Below are 22,561 nucleotides of genomic sequence, written 5' to 3' on the forward strand. Positions count from 1 at the left end.
GGGTGTTTCAGCCCAGAGCCTCTCCCCTTCCACTAGAAAACCCCGTAAGCTCGGCAAAGCATTGACATGTGGCCTGGGAGAAACACTACCATTTATTAAGTCAGCTATTTTTTGTTGAGAATGATTTTAACAGTACTGGAGGACTTACCCTGTCTCCCCCAGGGACCCTCAGCTGATTCATCGCATGCAGGGCTAGAAGGAAAGCGGGGAACAGCCAGCCTTGGGGGACATGGTGGCTCAGCAGCAGCAGCAGAGCACAGGGAGCCACGAGCTGCTCGCAGCCAAGCATGGCTGCTCCAGGGCAGGCAGATGGGATGCTCGCATAGGGCAACCCGGTTCTGGTTTGTTGGGATTCCCTCAAGTCCTCAGCAGGTGCCATCTCCAGGAATTTTGGACATTGTCCTGCTTTCCATGTCCATCTGGGCAAGCCCTAAGGATCTGCAGGGGAAGGGAAGGTGCTCGGGGGTCTCGGCACAGAGGGTAGTTTCCACTGAAGATGCTGCTTGAGAGACAGAAAGCTGAACCTGTTGTGCACCCAACCACAGCCAGGCCACATCTCGTATCTAGAAAGAGTCACAGCCAGGCCTTCCCTCTCTCTTCACTTCCCATGGACATCAGATGTTGTCCCCACTCCCACCACCCACCCCAGCAAAGAAAGAGCCAGGCTGCCACCCAGGCAGGCAGAGGAACAACAGCGCTGTGGCAAGAGCAAAGCTGTCACAGCACTTGGCTAGGGACGGATGCACCCATGAGTTGTGAAGCCAAGACCCTCCAGGCTTGTCCACACATGTGGAAGAGCCCCTCTCCTTGAAGCAGGTGGTTGCAGGATACTCAGGTCCTTCCTTGCATCATCTGGTGAAGGCAGCAGGTCCTGCCCAAGCTCTCGCACAGCTCCAGCTGCAAGCCATGCTCTACAAGCCAGCAAAGGGTGTGCTGGGAGGTATGGTGGACAGACAGTAAAAGGCACAGGCAGAAGCCAAGGCTAAAAGGACAGAGGAGATGTCTCCAGTGCAGGTTGCTGCAAATCCACCCCGACAGAGGAGGCTCACGTTTCTGGTCGCTGGTAGGAAGCAGAGACCTGACACCACTCATCACACAGATGGAGATGCCAGCTATCACCCCCATCACACTGCGCCAGGGGAAAGCAAGAGCCTTTCTGAGTCGGAACCCCACAGGCTCCATCAGGCTGCCTGTACTTCCACCACAGCCCAGGGTTTATTGCAGGACCTGGTCCCAAGGTGGAAGACAGTCCAGAAACAAACTGGGAGAACTGGATCTCCGTCTCCCACCCAGTGCTTTGCCCCTCTCATGTAATCACATCGGGGAGGGAAGTCTGCACCGTCATCCTTCCCCCAGAGGGCAGGCAAAGGATCCCCAGCCCAACAGAAGCAGCTACAGCGACCTCCCTGATCAGGCTTCAGATCGGCTTCGCAGAGGCATTTAAAGCAGGCAAGGCTTCACCTCAGGGAGGGGGGGCTTAGCTGCCACCACATGCTGCGGTCACATCCCAGGTACTCCACGTCGACTCTACCTTGGATGGACACTGGCCTTGAAGATGATGATGGAAATGAGCACATCCTACAGGGATGCCCTGCTGATGGTCCCGCCCCGCACCTCGAATGCTGGTGCCACTGAGCTGTGGCTGTATAGCAGCATCTCCCGTCCTCTCTGGGTAGCCAGCTTGGGGGAAGTGCTTGCAGACAGGAGAATGAGAATTTGAGGGGAGAGGTCCCAGGAGTCCCACTGTCCCAGGTTTCCTCACCCACCCTTCCCTGCCACCAACACCAAGGACAACACAGGAGTAACTAGCCACCTGCAAGCATCACCCCAGAACAAAAGATTAGATTTACAGGGACCCACCTCATCCCACCTCTCCCAGAAATTTGCCACAGGGCAGGCATCCCATCCCTTAGGGCTGTATCACCAAACACTGATGGGGGGAACAATGCAATACCATCAAGCCAGCCTGCCCCCCTTCTCTCCAGCCACCCCAGCTCTCCCAAGAAGAGACAACTGAAGCAGAGCGCGCAGTTGGGACAGCTGGAGTGGGAAGGTGAAGCCACAGGCTACAAGAATGTCACATCATCCTGAGACTGGAGCCAGCGCCAGTGGGCATCGTACTCCACGTGCAGTTTGCTGTTGAGTTTGCAGTTCTCGAAGTCAGCCTCAGCTTTCCAAGCCTTCCCACCCAGGTTCCCCTTCCCCAGCCTCTCCCTGGCCCCCGATGGCAATTTGGTGTCTCTGTCTGGTTCCAGAGAGGAGGGCTGCTGGCCCAAATACCCGTTGGCCACCTGGGGCTCCTTAGCAAACCGGTGATCCTGAGGCAGCCTGGGTGGGGAGAGGTCCACATGGGGCCACTCATGCTCCGCTTTGCCCTTCTCTTGCTTTGCAAGACCCCTCTCGGGGTCGATCCTGACCCAGTCCTGCTCTGCCCTGACCAGGGCTCTGCCTGGTGTGGATGCAACAGCAGTTTCAGTGGCGTTTTGGGAATACTCATCCATGTCATCGGCCAAGGTGTCCAGGTAGCTACCAACAGAGATGCTGTCCAGCCTGTCGTTGGGGTCCTGCAGGCTGTCCCAGCTGCCCCGCCGCGAGGCCGCCTGGCTCTCCACCAGGCTGTACTGGCTGCTGGCAAGGCTGCTGCAGCGGCTGGTCAGGGTGCTCCTCTCCTCCAGCAGCCACTTCACTGCCTCAATGCCCTCGTTCACCACCACCAGCTGCTGCAGGATCTTCACGTCGACTGCTCGCAGGTAGGCCTGGTGGGGAGACAGAGAGTGCGGGGTTTTTGGGAGACCAAGGTGACCCAGGTGGCCAAGGGCCACCCCGAGTCCCAGCCCTCCCTGGCAGAGGTGTCACCACGGTGGCTGCAGGTCTCCTGAGTTGCTTGATGAACAGCATGGCATGGGGGAACACCTTGCAGGGAACCATACCAGGGGATCCTGTCCAAGACCCAGGGACACAGCTGTTGGGGACCAATGACTTACGGCACCCACCAGCTGCCGCCACCCTGGGGGAAATAAATCCAGGGCACTTATGTCACTGTCTCATGTAGGGACAGAGGTAAGCAAGGAACTGGAGGCCCTGGGTCTAGATCTGAGCCCAGAGCATTCCCCAAGCCCTGGGAGGCTGCTGGCAGGGCAAGAGGACCAGGCAGGGGCATTGCTCAGGGCAAGGGTCGGGCTGGACTGTCAGCGCCTCCCTGGGCTGTTTCGGTCAGGTCCCGTCCTACATTTACTTCCCCTCTTCTAGGATCTGATCCAAGCCTGGTGACAATGTGATGCAGCAGGATTTGGAGCCTGAGACACAAATCACTCCCGAAACAGGGGAGAGCGGGGTGGGGGGACACAGGCATTGCTGATCACACCACTCGCCTCGGCAGCTCCTGCCCCTCCGAGCCCAGGGAAGCTCATTGCAAAACTTCAGTTGCTGCAGAAACATCTGTTTTCCTAATGGAAAGCCCCGCGTGCCAAGACATTCCTGTCTGTGTGATACTGGCCGCTGAAAGCCACTGGATTTCCCCTGTACAGGACGCAAATATTTTGCCAGGAAAGGGAATAAAGTGGCAATGTGAGGTGAGGGAGAGAAACCCATTGCAGGACAGGTACAGGCATCCTGGGAGCTGCTGATGGCCATGGACTCATTCATGAACACACCCTGTCCCCAGCACCAGCAAGCTGTGACGGAAATCCACACGATCCCCCGGGATCATTTCTAAGCACAGTGCCCAGTCCCCAGCATCCGGTACCCTCGGAGTCACCCGCCCGCCCATGAGTGACCTGCTGGTCTCTCAAGACCTCTGTCTCCAGTCCCACAGCGTGTGCAGCAATAAAAGCATCCAAAGAAGAAGCCTGGGAAAACTCCAGTCAGGGTTTTGGCATGTGACACCTCTCAGTCCAGAGGACACACAAAACACAAAGGGGGAGGGGAAATTTGTAGAGACCCCACACCAACCCCCCATTCCCTCCCCACGCTCCTCAAGCTGGATTTAAATAAAAAAATAACAGTGAAGTGCCCGGACTGGGGCAGCAGCCAGCTTCGAAGTGCAGAAACTTCCTTTCTAGGCAAGTTATTTCAAAAACTGCCTACAACGGATTTTTCTGCACGCACTGCTAAAGCATTTGGCCTTGGCAGGGACAAGGCACGGGAGGAGAAAGGCTGGGAACCCCAATAGGAGGGGGTTCCTCATTTTTCTCTGCTTCATGCAACTGTGGCTATCAGAGATGCCAGGGGAGCCACCCCAAAAGCAGAGTGTGTGGGAACACTCCCCGCTTTCTGTATCATTCGCTGGAAATAGTTGGCCACGGATTTGCTGCTACTTCAGGCCAGTTTGACCCCCACTGTTGCACCCCCAGAAACTCCCTCTCCAGCAAACCAAGGTTACATAGGAGGAAACCTAGGTCCAGTTGCTCTCTATGTTCCTCCAGGTGCAGTGATGGGTACACCATGTCAACCTCATATCAGGAACAGCCACACTCCTCCTCATGCTCTCTAGAGGCAGGCAGAGGGGACAGAGCATCCCCCCCCAGAGGGGGGTACAGTCTCGCTCCCCTCCCCAGCATGCAGGAAACCTGCAGGCACCTTCTCCCTTCAAGGCACTGAGCCCTAGGGACAAAACATCCTCCTCGGACCAGGAGACAAGAGTGGGAATTTGCCATCTTCTCCTCCCACCACTCACTCCCAGGCCAGCTTCTCCTCTGAGCACTGTGTTTGCTGGTCTCTGCTGCTGGGAGGGGAATTCTGGTCCCTGTTCACAGGGATGGGGAAACAGGGGGAGCCCTGTGCTGGGTTTGGGGCACTCGGGTGCCATTTCCAGGCTGCTGACCTGGGTGTGAGGGGTTAACAGTGGGGGTCAAACTGGCCTGAAGTAGCAGCAAATCCATGGCCAACTCTTTCCAGCAGATGATACGGAAAGCGGGGAGTGTTCTCATACACTCTGCTTTTGGGGTGGCTCCCCTGGCATCTCTGATAGTTGCACAAAGCAGAGAAAAATGAGGAACCCCCTCCTATCGGGGTTCCCAGCTTTTCTCCTCCTGTGCCTTGTCCCTGCCAAGGTCAAATGCTTTAGAGCAGCCCATTCTTCGCTGGCTGGTGAGAAGAGCCAGGGCAGAGAAAGGAAAAGCCCTTCCGAGCCGAGGTGGATAACACCCGGCCAAAGCCAGACCTTGCAGAGCGAGGGCTGAACCTGCCGGCACCCGGGCAGGGCAAACCGCACGGCTGCGTCCCCCTCCTCCGAGCCACCGACCCTCTCCTCGGTCGGAGGGAGGGTGGAAGCTTTTACACCAACGATTTACACCAATATTGAACGGGGCAACGCGTCGGTGCGGGTGGCTCTGGCTGGGCAGGCGCAGCTCCATGGGCGGCGGGCAGGGATGCGGGGGTATTCAGGCTGTTTCCCGAGGGAAACGCTGCTCATTCCCGCCCACTCGGCGTGTGTGTGCGTGGGAGAGTCCCTTCCCCCAGCAGCACTTGAACCCATTGCCCAATCTCGCCACGTTTCCCAGAGGCGCAGGCACCGCCGGCATTTGCTCCTCCACGAACAGAGGAGGCGAGAAGGCTGCCACCGGCACCCCCCGGTCCCCGGGAAGGGCTGCCCCCGGAGCCCAACCCTTTACTAGCCACTGGAGAGGCCCCAGCAGGAAGCGAACCCCGGGAAAGCTCCCAGCACTGCCTGTGCCTTGTCACCCTGGGAGTGACACCCGGGAGGTGGGGGGGCACGGACGGACGGATGGACGGGGACACCCGCCACCGTGCCCTTGGCGAAGGTCCCCGCCCTGAATCCTGATCCCGGGGACAGCCCGGTCCCGCCGGAGCCAGCGCCTGGGGGTGCGCGGGGTGAAGGGGGCAGGACGGAGGGGGCCGGGGGGGCCGCCGGGGGGCTGCTGCGGACACGGAAAGCCCAGAGGGGGGGTATGAGCTGCGGGCTGTTAACCTGTGCAGGGAGGAGCAAAAGGGGGGGGTGTCCCCCAGAATGCAGACGGAGCGCAGGGCACTACTGGGGGCTGCTACGGGGGGGCGGCAAGCAGGCACCCGGGGGACACGCAATTACCCCGGGGGCGGCGGGGGGCAGCTACCGGGGGGCGGCAGGCGGTGCCCCCCCGGCGCCGCGGGACTCACCAGCTCGAGGCGGAGCGCCCGGAGGCGGTCGGCGAGCGGCGGGCGGTCGGCGAGCGGCGGGCGGGCGCCGTGGGCCGGTGCGGGCGGCGCGGGCGGTGCGGGCGGCGCGGGGGCGGTCTCGGCCCGCAGCCCCCGCAGCAGCCCGGCGGGCGGCCGCCGTCCCACCTTGCTGGCCAGCTCCCGCAGGTCGGCGGGCAGCGCCTCCCCGCCGCCCTCCATGCGGGTGGGGCGGCGGCGCCGGGGCGGCGGCCGCGCTGTCACCCCGGCCCGAGACCCGGCCCCGCCCCGCCGCGCCGGCCCCGCCCCCAGCCCCGCCCCCGCTCCACCTGCCCGCACCCGGCCGCCGCCGCTGCCGCCGCCGGGGGGGGGCTGCGCACCAGCGAGGTCCGCCGGGGAGCGCAGAGCGGCGCGGGGGGGCGGGGCCCGGGGCGGGGCCGGCGCTGGCCCCGCCCCCCCGCGGCGTCTCTGCGGCGCCGGAAGCGGCGCGGCCCCGCTAGCGCTGAGGCTTCGCGGGGCGGCGGCGGCGGCACCGCCGGGCCCGGCCCTGCCCTGCCCTGCTCGGCCCGGCCCTGCCCTGCTCGGCCCGGCCCTGCCCGGCCCCTGCCCGCCCCGCCCCGGCCTGCCCCGCCCCAGCCTCAGCTTCCCCGCACGGACCGTGAGTAGCGCGGCCGGCACACACACTCCGGGCCGCGCCGCCCGGCTCCCGGCCCCCCCGGGCTCTCCGCGGTCCCGAAGCGCCCGGGCCCACCCCGCTGTCGCTCCTTGCCGCCTCCGCCCTTGGTGCCTGGCTTTGCCTTCCCCGCCCCGCCCGGAGCGCCTGGGTCCCTCCCGTCCCCCCCTCCCCGCAGCCCCCCCTCCCCCCGGGTCCCTGGGTCCCTCTACGCTACCCGTCCTCCGGCACTGCCAGGTCCCGCCGCCCTGCCCCGAGGGCTCTGCGCTCCCCAGGCCTCCCCCCGGCCCCAGGCGGCTGCTGCGGGCTCCCCACCCGACCTGGCCCCGCCGCGGGGGGCTGTGCTCCAGCCAGGCCCCTGGCCCTGCCGGGCCTCCGCACCCAGGCCCAGCAGGTCACTCCCAGCAGGGAGCCTGGCCTCACCTGGGCAGAGCCTCCTTGCCCCAGGGGTGCCGGCGTCTCCAGGCAGACTGTGGCTCAGCTCTGGTCCCCGTGGGTAGTGGCTAGCTGCATCCTCGCTAGGGGTGACGGAGCTGCTTCATGGCTCCTCCGCTGCAGGCGGGGAGGGTGCCTCTCCCTAGCAGGGACCCCGCAGGCAGAGATCACCAGCGATGGCATCTCAGTAACGCCTGCCCGTCTGGGCCCCATCACCAGCTTGTGCCTTTTGGCCACTTTTCCAGAGTGTGGGAGTGGGCCCACCACACTGCAGCAGCCTCGCTAAGGGGTTGGCCTGGAGCAGAGCCCCTCGCTGGGTTCAAGGGCTTCCCATCGCCCTGCTTACAGTCCTCCAGTGAAGCCTGGCCTCCTGGATCGCTCCCTGCAGGGCAAGGGGTGCTGTAAGGTGGGGGGGCTCTGTGGGGCTTTTGCTTGTGGTATGTGAGCGCCGTTCGTGGCCACTGCTTGTGCCAGGCCCTGTCTTTGCTGAGGAGAGTTTGAAGGCGCTCACCTCCCTCATCCTGTGCCCATCCCATCCTGGCAGGGAGACCCGATGGACACGAGAGTGGAGCAGCACGCATCCTGACCCCTGTACCACACAGCTGCCCCTGTGCCAGCCCCTGTGACTATGGACGAGTGGAAACCCAACCCTGCCATCAAGCCCCACAAGAAGCGGAGCTGGTACCTTGCCTGGAAGTACAAGCTGATGAACCAGCGCGCACTGCGGAAGCTGTGCCAGGTGAGTCACCCACAGGCCTGCGGTGGATTAGGAAGGATAATCTGCAGGATTTGTGAGCTTGTGGAGCAGCTGCGTGGATGGAAGTGGGTCTGCTGGCAGTCTGGGTGATCTGATGGGCTGGGGAAGCATAACTTTTCCCCCCAAAATTTACCTTCAGTGGCTTTGTGCTCATGCATGGAAGGTTCTGCCACACCTAGCAGCTCCTTCCAGCTGCAAGTGGTCCTGTTAGGTGGCTATGGAACAAGGGACAATTACCCAGGTGTCCCTGGGAGGCTTTCAGCTAGAAACCAGACCGGTTCCTCCCCTCCTGGTTCTGGACCCATGCTGAGTGCTTCAGGGCTCAGCCTGCAGTGGGAAAGCATCCTTGCCATGTTTAGTCTGCAAACCAAGCCTGGTACAAGGCACAACAGGTGGACAGAGAAAATAGGGCTGGGTAACAGGATCGCGTGCCCCAGGGGCAGCTGGTGTCTGGGAAAGCCACAGGCCTGCTTGCTTGTGCTGTAAAATGGCTAATCCTTGGCAGAGCCAGCATGCTGAGGGGTGTCTGGGGGCTTAAGGACAAGTTTGCCCCCCCCCCGTGACACAGCTGTGGAAAAGAGACTGTTCCTGAGATGAGCAGAGCTTGTGGAATCTGGCAGTTGGTTGGTGTGGGAGGGAGCAGGGGAGGGTTTTGCATGTGCCTGGGGAGATGAAGACTTGCAAGGGCTCCCTGGGGAAGGAGACTGCTTAGTCCTCCATCCCCTGGAGTGCTTGGGGCTTGGCATTGGACCTGGTAAATCTGGCCCACCAGTCTCTCCCGTCCTCTCCCTTGGTTGCTGTGACATGTTCACACTGAGTCCTGGGATGCTATGTGGAGATTAGTAGGACCCTGAGCTTGCGTGGCCAAAACTGAAAACATCTAGTATGTCCAAAGTGTGCCTGGGTCAAGGGTCCAGCGCTTTTGGGCCATGGGATGAATCTGTCAGCAGCACGTAGCAGTCAGATTTGGGCCTCTGTGGTGGCTCTGCTGTGAGCAGGATGGACCCTCCTCACATGGAGGCTGATGGTGGAGCCCTGCAGTGGTTTTAGCTTTGCGGGTAATAGCTGCTCAGGGCTTTGTGTCTTACATCCAACAACAAAACCTCCCCTCGCTGCATGACTGTCGAGGGCAGTTTTTGGGCTCCCTGCTGGAGCTGAGGGCAGGGCTGTAGCTACTGGGCAGGGACTTTGTCCCCATGCAGAGCCCCATGGCCACCACATGCTGCTGTGACCTTTCTACCATGAAGAAGCACCTGGGCCCTGGGTTACAGAGCTCCCTGGGTCAAGCAAAGACAAGTTGCTTCAGCTAAGATCTTGTCTTTCAATTCTACATCCCAGGGCAGCATTGCAGCTCTAAGACCATCCTCTTAGCTGTGGCCAGATGTGCTTTTGCAGCTTACACCTGCAGGTGGATTATTTCCCAGCACAGGATGTTTGTGGTCCAAGTCTTCCTGTGTGGCTCTGTCTTGGTATAGTAGTTTCTGCTTTACACTGGGTCCAAATACCAGGAAGAAGACTGAAATTGAGGAAGAGAGGAGCAAGATATGCATTAAAGAAAATACAGGTGCTTGTAGAAATTTTGTATTCTTTTCTCCCTCCTCTTGATCTGGGAGAAACAAGGCTGTGGACAGTGGTGGTGGTCACACTGGGGGTTCCCATGTTCCATAGCTCCGGGACCTTGCCGTAGCCCTCTGTTGGCATCCACATGTGTTGCCTTGAAGTTTGCTGCAGACAGTAAGGCTGCGGGCTGTTCCCTGCAGCCTGTGGCACAGTGCGGTTTCCTGAAGTCAGACCTCAGCTTCTTCCCTTTGCCTTGCTTTAGTCGTGCAGCATCTCCTGTCTCTCCCTCTGCAACCAGAGGACATATTCAGGGTATTCAGGGGACAAGAGCAGTGATGCTGCAGAAGAGGTGGAAGTTAAGGTTACTGTGGGAGTTGTAACTCTGAATTACCAAACCCTTTGCCTGCAGAAACCCTCAACCTTGATGCAATATTTTAGCAGGAATCTGCTTGTGGATCTGGAAGCAGGGATACATTGGAAGTGGGTTAATTCTCATGTATCAAGAAGTCAGTGCTCTCCAGCTGATGAAAGCATTTCACCCTAAAACTCCGTCACCTCTATTTCCTTCTCTTTGCCTTTCCCCAGAAGAAAACAGGGGAAATGACAGATGCTTATCATCCCTTCCAAGATCTGCTTGGGGTGCCCTGCAGCCTCTGCCAAGGAGGTGGGCTGATCTTGGGGTTGTTACAGGCTGCTAACGCGAAGTGTCCTGCATTGCAGACAGGTGCTGTCCTCTTCCTGCTTGTGACTGTAATTGTGAACATCAAGCTGATCTTGGACACCAGAAGAGCTGCTTATGAGGAGGAAGAGGAATCTGCACAGGACTACGGTGAGGGGCAGCATCTTGCCTGTTTTTGAAAACGAGGAAACTGGGGGCGGGGGGGGAGGAGTAATTTCTATAAGTCAGGGCAAACTTGTGACCAGCTACAACATGAAAGACAGGTCTGTGCATGTCGGTTTAGCAAAAATGAATAGAAAAGGCTGTTCCCATTCCTGGTCCGTCTGCTCAAGGCTTCAGCACATATGGCTGCAGAGGTCTGTCTTGGGATAGCTGGAACCAGACCTGTTGTCATTTTGTATTTCCCTTACCTGCCATCCCTGTGGATTCTGACACATGGCTTGTTGGGCTGGGGTGCCTGGTGGGCATGACCTTCTGGAGGCTCGGCAGGGGTATCACCAAGCAGGGACAAACTAGAGGTGCCTTGGCTGGTTGAGACTGGGCATTTCTTCCCTGTAGATGATGAGATGCTGAATGTGGAGGTCCCTAGGCACCCTGTCAGCAATAAGAAGGTCTTGGATGTTGAGGTGTACTCCAGCCGGTCGAAGGTCTATGTGGCTGTGGATGGGACGACGGTAAGTGACGTGTGCTGGCTGTCCATGTGGGCAGAGGACGGATAGAGCTGAATGGGTGAAGCCTCAAGCAGTGGATGGTGAGAGCACTTCAGTGGCTAGCAAGAAGGTCAGGAGTGGATCCCCCCTTCTGCCTGCAGGACTCTGGAGGATTGTCCCACATTGTCTTCTGCTCTGGCATCCGTCACTGCCATGAACAAAGCCAAAGTGTCACAGGAGAGAGACTTGCCTATTGTTTGGGAGCTTTATTGTGCTGAATGGGCAGGGAATAAGAGGTCTCGGTGTATGGTTCTCATCGCTTCTCCACTTGCAGGTCCTGGAAGATGAGGCTCGGGAGCAGGGAAGAGGGATCCATGTCATTGTCTTAAATCAGGCTACGGTAAAACATCCCCATGTGTCCACGTTTGTCTTTCTTACTGGACAGTGTTTGTCGTTGCTCTTTAACTGTTGGGTGCGTGAGGCAAAGGGCAGCCAGGAGGGAAGTCCCCAAATGCTTATTTGTCTGTAGTTTCCAGAGCACGATCTGGTCACCCAGAGAGTCCCTGCAGTATTTCCTTGTCCTTGCCTAGCTGTGCTTGGGGAGCAGGCAGGAGAGGAGTTGTGAGGTTGGGTAATGCTGTCCCATGAACCTCAGTGCACTTCATGTCATGGATGAAGGCCCAAGGGCTGCGCTTGCCTGAGGCCTAACTCCCTGACATACCAGAAAAATAACTCATTGTGTTGCTTAGGGACTGAGGCTTCCAGGACAGATTTCCATAATTCTGCATGTCCTGGCCACGTAGCATTTAAGATGCATCTGACGTTTGAATACCAAACAGGGTCATGTGATGGCCAAGAGGGTCTTTGACACCTATTCTCCCCATGAAGATGAAGCCATGGTACTTTTCCTCAACATGGTCGCCCGGGGCCGGATCCTGATCTTCACCATTAAGGTATGTGGCCTTGGCATCAAAAGAAAAAGTCACCTTGAGTCAGGATGCCCTAAAGCTCATCTGGGCAGTTGCCTCCTGAATATCATCGGACATTCCCAGGGCTGTGTCACATCCCCACTGGGCTATCTCTCCCTGCCTGGATCACTTCCCTTGTCCTCTTACTCCCTCGTGTTACTACAGATACTACTGTTTGTCCAGTAAGGCAGGAGAGCAAAAAGCAGATGTGTCAGAGGCTGCAGCAACAAACAAGAGGTTAGGTGGAGAATGGCCAGGAGGAAACTTAAGTATGTGGTGGGACCTTTCTGGGTCCCAGTTCTAGGCTTTACAGGGGGCTCTGGACTGCTTCAGAGTTCCAGGTTTAGCTATGTAAAGTGTTGTTGAACACATGGCCCTGCTTGAGAACAATTTGGTCTCAAGGAAACAGGAGTCTGCAACTCCTCTGACCTCCCTGTGGGTCATGATGAAGCCATCAAGAGGTTTAGTAGCACAGAGACCTTAGGAATATGCTCTTGAAGGTTTCTGGTTCAGCTGGTTCAAGGGTAGGAGTGGCCCCTGTACCTCTTTGGGAGACTCTCCTTGTCTGCATCAGGAGCCAGACCTCAGCTGCAGGGTTGTGCTTTGTTCCAGGATGAAGGCTCCTTTCACCTCAAGGACACAGCCAAGAATGTCCTGAAAAGCCTGGGGAGCCAAGTTGCACCATTCCTGAGCTGGAGAGACATGTGGACATTTGTGGGGAAGAAGGGAGGTGAGTCTTGCACAGGCTGGGAGAGGGTTCATGGCTCCTGTTTTTTTGGGAGAAGCCACATGAAGACATCCCCAACACACCGTATAAGCAGGGAACAAGTTACAGAGAGTGGCAACTCTGTTCCTGGGGGTGGGGGAGGGGATGGAGGCAGAGCACACCCCTTCAGCAGCTTGCCAGAGGCCAATGGGAAAGGTGTCAAGCTGCCACCTTGAGCTACAGCCCCTGCTCATGCCCTGACATAGGAGGGATGGGCCCTTCCAGACAGTCCTGACCCTCTGTCCCTGCTCCAGGGGAAGTGTATGGGGAGAAGCATGCCAAGTCGCCCGCCCTCTCAACGTGGGGTGACCCCGTACTGCTGAAGACAGAAGTTCATCTGACATCTGTGGAAGGTAGGAAGTAAGGTCTGCTCTGCAGTGCCAGGTATCTCTGGGACGTGTCTGCCTGCTGCCCTTGACGTTTTGAGTCAAAGCCGTGGGTCTGTTAGCAAGGTCACAGGACGGATTTAAGGCTGTTTGAGATGGGGATTGTAACTTTTAAAATGGGGCCAGCTTCCCTTCTTCTTGCTTCTGTGACAATTCCAGGCATGGTCGTGGTTGGGAAAAAGTGGGGCTGGGAAAGCAGGGAGATGGTCTGGCCGTTTGTCACCTCTCCAAACCAGGCCTGGTCCAATCTTTTCTGACTGCTGGCCTTGAACATGGGCCTTTGCTGCTCAGAGAGGCCATATGGTGGGGACGGCTTCTGAATAGCTCCTGTGGTTATATCTGGCATCCACAAGTGTTGCTTGTTCAGAGTAATAAGGACTGGCTTGGTGATGGCTGAGTCTAGGGAGAGCCATGCGTGTGGCAGTGTAGTCTGGAGCACACAAGGTGAGGCCGTGGGGGTGAGTGGTCTGTTTTCTCCTTGATGCCTCCAGATGCTGAGTGCCATTGGCCCGACACAGAGCTGAACCGCCGCCGGAAGAGGTTCTGCAGCAAAGTAGAAGGTTATGGCAGCGTCTGCAGCTGCAAAGACCCCACACCCATTGAGTTCAACCCTGATCCCGTGAGTGCAGAGGCAGAGTATTCAGGGAATGCTCCCAGAGGGCCGGGCTGGGCTGGACCAGGTGTATTTGCAGCTCAGATGCAGAGCCCTGTCCTTAAGCACCAGCTGAGTGGAGCGGACTGCCCCTGGGCAAGCTCTTAGCCCCTACAAAGGTAACGTGAATACACGTGGTCAGGTCATGCAGGGGAAGAGGAGTTCCCTTGCCCTGCGTCTGCCCTGAGCTGCCAGGTTACCGTGGCTTTAGGGGCATCAGTGTAAAAGCAGCAGAGTGTGTACATCTGGAGAAGGAGGAGCTAACGTGGTCTTTGGGCACAGTACTGAAGAGTTTGGACAAAGGTCTCTAGGTGGATGCAACCTGGGATTTGGAAGCTGGGTCTGAGGTGGGGTGAAGGAGGGGAGCTCACAGGGTCTCCACCAGTGCTGAGTGGAGTCCTGGTTGGTCAGTGTGGTCCTGAGCCAAGGGGAAGTTCTATGCAGCTCTGCATAGAGTGAGGCCAGTCCCTACCCCTTGGATCCTGCTCCCAGTGGCATAGAATCATTTGGCTTGGTGTGACCTCCCCCAGCCCCACTCACACACACTTTTCTTTTCCAGCTCAAAGACAATAAAGTCTTTGATGTGCCTGTAGCTGTTATTGCAGGGAACCGCCCCAATTACCTGTACAGGTAAGCACTCCTAGGGGACGTGGCTTCTCTGTTCTGTGCCCTAAGACCAGGCATGGCCCAGGACCTCCCTTTTGTCCTGCTGGCAGGTTCCAGTTTCCTCCTGGGGTTGCACGAGTGACATGGGCGGACCTGCTTGGACAACTGCTGGGGTCCTTGGCCACGGGAAGGGGAAGATCCTGGGGATAGTAGATCCTGTTCCCTAACTGTGCACACTTTCCCCCACCCCAAGGGATCCATACCCCTCTGCTGAACGGCCTGGGCCCGCTGGGGCTGTGCTGCGCTCAGGCCCCTCCATCTCTCCCCAGAATGCTGCGCTCCTTGCTGTCGGCTCAGGGCGTCAATCCACAGATGATCACAGTGTTCATCGACGGGTACTACGAGGTGAGAGCACCCCCGGAGGTCCCTGTGGCCAGGTTCTTGGTCCCTCAGCTGAGAGTATGTGGTGTTGGCCCACTCCTTGGTGGGGGGCAGGCTATGAGCCCCTTGGCCCTTCCTCATGCTGTGGGTCACACTGCTCCTCATGCTCTCCTACACAAAGTCAGTCAGCTTAGCCAAGTCATGGGTGTGGATAAAGCTGCCTTGGCCTTCTCCAAAGCCCAGGGTTGACACTCCCATGTCAGAAAGGGGCTGGTGTGCAGGAATGAGGTGGTCGTGCTGGGCTCTCCCCATCCCCTTTTTTCTCGCTTGATGAGTATTGCCAGCCCTTGAGCAGGGTCTGGCTGTAATACTGCCTGTCCAACTCCCTTATGTGAAGCAGAACAAACCAGTCCAGCTGTGTCTGTCCAGTTCCACTCAGTAAGAGGTGAAGAGAGCCAAAATGGTCTGTTTTCCTAAGGCTCATGAAAGCTGAGGCTGGGAAGGGATGCACTGGCCCTTTAGAGCACAAAGATCTTCCCATCAGCTCAACATTATAAAATCTTGGAGGATCCCACTGCAAGCTCTGGCTCTCTGGTAGCAGGCTGTTCTCCAGGACAGGCATGTGGGATCTTTGTAGGTCTCAGGAGCTTGCTGTCCCTCGTCCCTGCAGCAGCCCATGAGGTATTGTCTGGTTGCCTTGTGATGGAGGTGCGGAAGGGAACAGGCTCGCTCCCTTGCGGGCCTCTCTCACCACTGCCAGGTTGTGGGGCTGGGGGAACTGGTTTGTTTATGCAGGCTCTTACTGCAGCACATTAGAGCGGTTAAAGATAGCAGCATCTATTACCATGGCAACAGGAGCAGCATCCCTCAGCTACGAGGGGGCAGCCTGGATGCTTGTGCTGTCGTGGTGGATGCCAGGGAAAGGAGGAATGGTTGGTGCAATGGGGGCTCCTTCTCTGTTCTGTGGCTATGAGGTGAGATGGACAGCAAGGGGATGGAGAAGGCCTTGGTGGGGTCTTTTTGGAGCAGAGACGTGTCAGCCCAAATACGGATTACTTCTGACCCCAGTACAGATGTGCTTGGTCAGAGACGTCCCTTTCTTGGCAACTGTGAGGGAAGATTAAGTTAGTTGTGGTCCTGACATGAAGCAGCTAGGAAGTGTTCCTGGCTATACCCTTTTTCTTTCTGCATTGTCAGTGGGGGACTGGGAATTCGGGGCCTCTCAGATATTCTTGGATACAACTTTGGGTCTGCAAACTAGCGGGACTTACAGAAACTTATGACAGTACGTAAGGGCTGAAGGGCCAAGAGGGTTTGGAGTTCCTCGCTGCAGGGCCTACAGCACAGCATCATTTCAAGCCTCAGTTGCCCCTAAGAGGACAGCCACATACAGGGGATCCCACAGGCGTATTCTTGTCCCAGGGAGCTGACAGTGGCAGAGGATGGGGAGAATGTATCCAGACCCACACATTTGGTGAGCTTTGTACCTTTCCATTGCAGGAGCCAATGGATGTCGTGGAGCTGTTTGGCCTCTCGGGAATCCAGCACACTCCCATTAGCATTAAAAATGCCAGGGTTTCCCAGGTGAGAGACCTTTCCCAAGTCCTGGGAGAGTTACGTCCTGGGACCTGGGATGGCATCCGAGGGGGAGACAGACATAGCCTCGCATCTATGCCAGGTTGATGCTAACGCAGGCAATGATCTGTCGTTTCTTGTAGCACTACAAAGCCAGCCTGACTGCAACCTTCAACCTGTTCCCGGTGAGTGAGACCTCTGCCTGTGCTCTGTCTAGCTGCTCGCCCTTGGGAGCCAGGCAGCACAGGGTTCCCTGGGAGGGTGACATCTGTGACCCCCATCTCACAGGAGCTGGAATCAATCCTCTGGGGCAGGGAACAGCACAGGCAGGGGACACTTGCTTGGTGTCTCTGCTCTGTCCTGTTCCTCTCCATCCTTCTGAAGTTACCCTTGCCCCTACAGGATGCTAAATTCGCCGTGGTTCTGGAGGAAGACCTTGATATTTCTGTTGACTTCTTCAGGTAAAGCTGTAGGTCCCTGTTTGGGTGGGGCATTTTCTAGAAGCTCTCTGGCTTCTCACGAGAGGCCAGATCCTTGCCGTGCTGTGTCGCTCGCTTATCCAAGGCTGAGCAGCCCCCAGGCAACAGCCATAACTGAGCTCTGCCTGCAGAAAATCTTGAGTCCACTGTCCTGGCCCTCAGTGCAGGGTGACTTTGGGGTCTGAGGTCTCTTCTGGTTTGCTTTTTGGGGACGTTGATGCATTATATACACATATGGTTGGGGCTGCCCTGTGCAAGAGGACAGGGACAGTGTCTGATAGGGCTTCTCTTCTTAAGGAGGAGAGACTTTTAACGGAGCAGGAGACAATGTCCCTTTCCCATAGTGAGATGCAGCTTAGCTTGTTTGGGTGCTCGTCCCCTGATCTCCCACCAGCATCCGCTATGTCAGACTTATAACCCAAGAGATGGGTTGAACAGTCCCAGCAGTTGGGGCGTGGCTCATCTCTTGGTGGAAAATTTGCCTTGGTTTGTGTGTGGGAGGGATGTTTGACCAGGGACTGGGCAACTCTTCCCTCAGCTTTCTGAGCCAGTCGATACACCTTCTGGAGGAGGATGAGAGCCTATACTGCATCTCGGCTTGGAATGACCAGGTGGGTCAGGGAAGGATGGTGGAGCCGGGGTGCCTCTGCCCTGTGTTGTTCCTATGTCAGGCTGGGGTCCAAGTTCTGTCTTTAAAGAGGGTGCCCCCCCGACTATCATCCTAAGTGGGTCTGTCTCCCCAGCCCTACACTCTTCAGAAGTGCCCCTGCCAATAGCCGTCGTGTCCCTGCCATGTGCTTCCCAGTGGCTGTCCCCTGCTCCCTGTGCCAAGAGCTTCAGTGGAGCAAGATGCCTCCCTTTTTAGTGCAATAGGGGTACATTCAGGGTGCTGAATTTTCCCTGTGACATTGCAGGGCTATGAGCACACAGCTGAGGACCCTTCGCTCCTGTACCGTGTGGAGACCATGCCAGGTCTGGGCTGGGTGCTCCGGAAGAGCCTGTACAAGGATGAGCTGGAGCCAAAGTGGCCAACCCCTGAGAAGGTGAGTACCCTAGAGCGACCCTGCCTTCTGCACCCCCATCTCTGCCCATCGGCAGTCCCTGATCATCACCCAGTCCCTGTGGGTACAGCTTTTGGAGGGGCCATGTCTCTCCCTGAGCTTGTTTTGGGAAGGTTGCCAAAGCCGAATGGATTTGGGACAGACGGTAACTTGAGGATGATGTAACCAGCCACAGAGCTGGCTGGAACAGCCCAGGCAACCTGGAGCCAAAGGGGCTAGAGCTGGTGTGGGTGGCCAGAAAGGTCCCTTGATGGCTACACTAACAAATCATGTCCTCAAACTTGAGTGTGAGTGGCAGTTTCCCTCCCCAGCTCTGGGACTGGGACATGTGGATGCGGATGCCCGAGCAGCGGAAGGGCCGGGAGTGCATCATCCCTGACATCTCGCGCTCCTACCACTTTGGCATCGTGGGGCTCAACATGAACGGCTACTTTCATGTGAGTGACCTCTCTCAGCCCCTAAGCCCCGTCCTGGAGCCGAGCTCTGACTCAGCCACCTATCCAGGTAACAAGGATGCTTGACGTGACCTCCAGGTCCTGCTGACTCATGACTAAACACGGTTCTCCTTCCCTCCCCTCTCCCTTCTTCCCAGGAAGCCTATTTCAAGAAGCACAAGTTCAACACTGTTCCAAATGTCCAGCTGAAAAATGTGGAGAGGTGAGTGCTGGTCAGAATGAGATCTGGATGAAACAGTTGCTTGACCTGACCCTTGTTCCCTTGTGCTGGGGACAACTCCCTCCCTTCTGGAACAACAGCCATGACCCCCGGCCCCAGCACATTGGCCTCTGCTGGGGAATCCTTGCAGTGGTCTTTGTAAGGGTGGGTTCAGTGGCCCTGTGCTTCTGATGGACGTGTTGAAGGGTCACGGTTTTGCTGCCACGTCCTCCAGAATGCGTGGCAGTCCCTGTCCTGCGTTGGTTCCAGCCTGCCTTTTAGTGTTACGCTGGGGCAGTCTTAAATACGGATCATCTTGGGACGTTCCCTGCTTATCAGACTGTCTAACTGCGCCCTGATCTCTGTGTTTTCTCCTCCTCCAACAGCTTGAGGAAGGATGCCTACGAGACTGAAATTCATCGGCTCCTGGGGTAAGTGCCTGCGGGAAGGCTGGGAGACCACAGGGCACACTGGGTGGACAAACCAGGACAGAAGAAAGGGTGGTGGCTCTGGCAGCCCCAGCTACTGCTTGCCTGTCTGAAGTACTCTGCAGTGGGAATGGGGAGGAGATAGGGTCCCCTCTCACTCCCTTTTCTGTTTCCACAGTGAGGCTGAAGTCCTGGACCACCGCAAGAACCCCTGTGAGGACTCCTTCGTGCCCGACACCGAAGGCAGGGTCTATGTCATGTTCATCAAGATGGAGCAAGAAGCAGATTTCACCACCTGGACTCAGCTTGCCAAGGTGAGGCCCCTCAACATGGCCCATCCGCAGCCCTGTGCTGATTTCAGCATCGCTGAGAAATGTCTGGCTGTTGTTCCTGGGTTTGTCTGTGGCATGGCTGCAGCTCAGCAAATGGATTCTTGGTGTCCTTGGGTGATGTTAAAGCTCTTGGTGTTTACAGAAGGCGCTGGGTCATCCAGGGCAGATGCTTGGCCCAGTGAAGAAGACTGTTTTATGACCTCCCTGTGTGGGAGTCCAGGGCCTGAGCTTGTTGGGTAGTTTCCATCCCTCGCCTGGAGGTGATGAGCAAAACCCCCTGTCCTGAGGCAGGGATGGGAACGGGTTCCCCCTTTCCTGCCACTGATGGTAGCTGGAGGGGTGCTGCCCTGCACCACCCCGATCAAGGGGTGCAGCCCTCTCCGCTGTGTTTCAGTGAGGGCAGAATTGGCGGCTTTCCTTGCCGTGGGTCACCTGGCTCTGGTGTCCATCCCCAGGCTCTGATGCCTGTTCCTCACTTCCTACCGTCCTAGTGCCTCCACATCTGGGACCTGGATGTCCGTGGGAACCACAAGGGGCTGTGGCGGCTCTTCCGCAAGAAGAACCACTTCCTTGTGGTGGGGGTCCCTGCCTCCCCCTACTCGTGAGTATCAGGGGCACAGCAATCTGGGTGATTCCCCCCGCTGTCCTCATGGCAGCATCCCCTGCCCGGTACACTGCATAATCTGCTTCTGTCCTGGCCCAGTTCTGGGGCATACCACCCCCACTTCTCAGTCAGTGTGGTGGGGGACAGGATACGTGCCTAGGGCTGGAGGACGCCCCGGTGGGAAGGAGATCATGCCAGGAAGGCCAGGCAGTGCTGTTGGGAGTTGGGCTGCTGAGGGGAGCCACCACCCCTGCCCGCTCCCATCCGGCTTCCTCACCTGCAGGTCCAAGAAGCCCTCGTCGGTGACACCAATCTACATGGAGCCCCCTGCCAAGGAGGAGGGGGCAGTGGCAGTGCCAGCGGTTGCTGCAGCAGAGCAGACGTGAGGCTGGCAGCTGGGAAGCGAAGGGGACCGGGGGAAGACAGAGACCCCCATGGTGCAGAGACAGAGTTGGCAGCAGCTCTCGGAGGCTGGTGACTGGACACAAACTCCCCATTTCAGGCTGCAAAATGAGATCTCGGGCTCCCTCCAGCCCCCTATTGTGGTCTCCCTCTCCCTTGCATGGGACAGGGTCCTTCCCTGTAGATATGCCACCCCCCCATCCCAGGAACTTTTTTTTTTTTTTTAACAGACTCTTTACTAACGCTGCTCCTTTTGTCCCCTGGCTGGGCAAAGCTGGAGGAAGATGCTCAGCAGGGAGCTAGAGAGGGCCTTGAGAAACACCTCTGCTTCCCTTTTTGACCCCCAAGTCCTGAGAAGGCAGCATGCTCTGTCGGGTGCTGCAGCCTACCAGCTGGGTGTTATTTATTAACTCTTGCCTGGCTGGCTCCATGCCTGGTGGCAAAGAGGGGATCCTCCAGCATCTCTTCCATCTCCTGCACGATGGATGCACCTTGAAAGGCTATGCTGGGCTGGACATCTGCCCACACACTGGCTTCTCTTCTTGGGCTGGTACAGCCCAGCTCACAGGCGAAAGGGAATGCCGGAGAGTAGCTGAACTTGCTGTGGACACAGGGGACACCCCATACCCAGCGTGAGGGCAGTCAGGTGTCCTTTTCCTCTCTCTGCAGTTCTGGAACCTGGAGATGGATAGATGGAAGTGGACCAAGCTGTGTGCCGCAGCTCAGACTGTCCTCAGCCACCTTCTCTGTGGGGAGCAGCCCTGCCCCCCGAGTCGTGGGAGAGGGGGTGAAAGTGCCTTGCAGAGCGAGATGGGAGCAGCCAGCGGGCATCTCCCTGGCTGCAGCGGCAAGATGGACTGAGGTCCTCTGGAATGAGGGGTGCTGCGCTCTGGCGTGGTCCTTGCCTGTGGTACTGTACCTTGTCTGTCCCTCATCCCTGGCCAGGTACCCCCAGCTTTTGCTGAAGGCAGCGGGGGTTTCTTCTGACTCCCTACCCTTACCATGGTACGTTGCTAGCAGGGAAGCTGTAAGCTGAGCCAGGATGGACAGCCTGGCTCTCCTGCTGTGGTACACCCCTCATGGAGAGGGAGGGGGTCCCTGTCCCCCCCTCCTGTGCCTTAGGAAGGACCCCAGGGCCCCATCGCACCCTCAGCCACTCAGTACTAATGTCCTGCCCGCCCCACCCACCAGGGACAGTCCTAGTCCCCTTGCTCAGTACACCTCCACGTCTCATCCGTGCAGCGAGAGAACTGTTCTCTGCCCAGGTCCCCCCAGCCTCAGGCAGAGATGCTACACTCTGGCTTGCCCTTGGGAGGAGGATTTGCTGCTCAGCCCTTTACCTGTGGTCGCAGGGGCTCTTTCCTTCATTTTCTCACTGTGAACTGAGCATCGTGGTCTACACTACACTAACTTATTTATTTATTGCTTGTGGGAAGGGGAGGATGTTAGGAAAGCAGCGCGGAGAGCTGGCAGCCCCCAGCCTGTGCAGGGGCAGTCATGGGAGGCTTGTCTCTTGTCCCCCTGGCTCCATCCTCTGTTCCCCTCCTTCCTCCCTTACCCAGCATAGGAATGAATAGTTGTGAATGTGGGAAATCTGTTCTTTGGCCAAAACGAGCCCTGTGTAGACACAGCGCAGCTCTGGCATGACCGCAGGGACTCTGACCCCCACCATCCCTTGCCTGCCTGTCCCAGCAGCAGGGGTGGGATGGGTGCAGGAGGGGAGCAAGAGGGTGCAGGGTGGCACCCTTAGGCTGTGATACCAAGCTTAGATTCAGCCCTGCTCCCCTTTGCCACCCCAGTACTGCCCTTTGCAGGGACCCTGCCAGTGGGCAGCCAGCCTCTCTGTGCTGGCCCTCAGGGTAAAGCAGGTCCTTTCAGCACCGTGGGAGAGGGATTTGGCTTCTTCCTGGGGAAGGCAGCTCATCCCCAGCACCCTGCTTTGGAGTAACTTCCACAGCTCTCCACCGTGATGCCCTTTCTTTGGCATCTCTGTTCCCGAGGCCCAGTGTCCCTTCTCCCCGAAACTGAATGCACTCCCTCTCCCTTCTCTGGCAGGGCTCAGGCCTGGCTTCCTCCTGGGACTGGGGAAGGTGGTCCTATGGGTAGGGAATGGTTAAATGCAAGTTCCTCTCTCCTCTGCTGCCTGCCCTGCAGCGACCTGGGGGCTGTGGCTCCTTGCTCTCAGCAACAGCAGGACTTGACTGGTGGGCTCCAAGCTTCCCTCCCCCTCTCAGTACACCTTGATGGGCCTGCCGGGTGCTGTTCTCCATCCCTGTTCCTCCAGTAAAGGCTCCAGGGTGGCAGCCATGGTAGGGCTGGGTGCATGGGCATCCCCAGGGCTTGCCGCATTCTGAATCAAATTATTTTTTCAAGAGTAAACATTGCAAAGCTGTTGAGCCTCA

At 57.8% G+C, this 22,561-nt stretch overlaps 2 protein-coding genes across 3 annotated transcripts; one reads left to right on the forward strand and one right to left on the reverse strand.

The window, feature by feature from the left end:
* Positions 1-73: 73 nt before the first annotated feature.
* On the reverse strand, positions 74-6,415 carry LURAP1 (leucine rich adaptor protein 1). Its single transcript, XM_056356304.1, has 2 exons — positions 6,115-6,415; positions 74-2,756 (listed from the first exon to the last, which is right to left on the reverse strand). The coding sequence occupies exons 1-2, from the start codon at positions 6,331-6,333 to the stop codon at positions 2,067-2,069; spliced, it is 909 nt and encodes a 302-aa protein (XP_056212279.1). The 5' UTR covers positions 6,334-6,415; the 3' UTR covers positions 74-2,066.
* Positions 5,401-22,561, forward strand: POMGNT1 (protein O-linked mannose N-acetylglucosaminyltransferase 1 (beta 1,2-)). Of its 2 annotated transcripts, none has more exons than XM_056356303.1 (22): positions 5,401-5,823; positions 7,764-7,958; positions 10,257-10,365; positions 10,774-10,889; positions 11,200-11,265; positions 11,705-11,818; positions 12,446-12,563; positions 12,854-12,952; positions 13,477-13,604; positions 14,197-14,267; positions 14,573-14,648; positions 16,125-16,208; positions 16,343-16,384; positions 16,602-16,660; positions 17,217-17,289; positions 17,593-17,721; positions 18,051-18,176; positions 18,332-18,396; positions 18,780-18,824; positions 19,000-19,135; positions 19,645-19,754; positions 20,041-22,561. In XM_056356303.1, exons 2-22 carry the CDS (start codon positions 7,848-7,850, stop codon positions 20,141-20,143), a joined length of 1,980 nt encoding a protein of 659 aa, XP_056212278.1. In that variant the 5' UTR covers positions 5,401-5,823; positions 7,764-7,847; the 3' UTR covers positions 20,144-22,561. The 2 variants fall into 2 exon arrangements, with proteins under 2 accessions (XP_056212278.1, XP_056212277.1); XM_056356302.1 differs by lacking the exon at positions 5,401-5,823 and adding an exon at positions 6,616-6,769.

Source organism: Falco biarmicus, chromosome 11, assembly GCF_023638135.1.
Source record: "Falco biarmicus isolate bFalBia1 chromosome 11, bFalBia1.pri, whole genome shotgun sequence".
Lineage (NCBI taxonomy): Eukaryota > Metazoa > Chordata > Aves > Falconiformes > Falconidae > Falco > Falco biarmicus.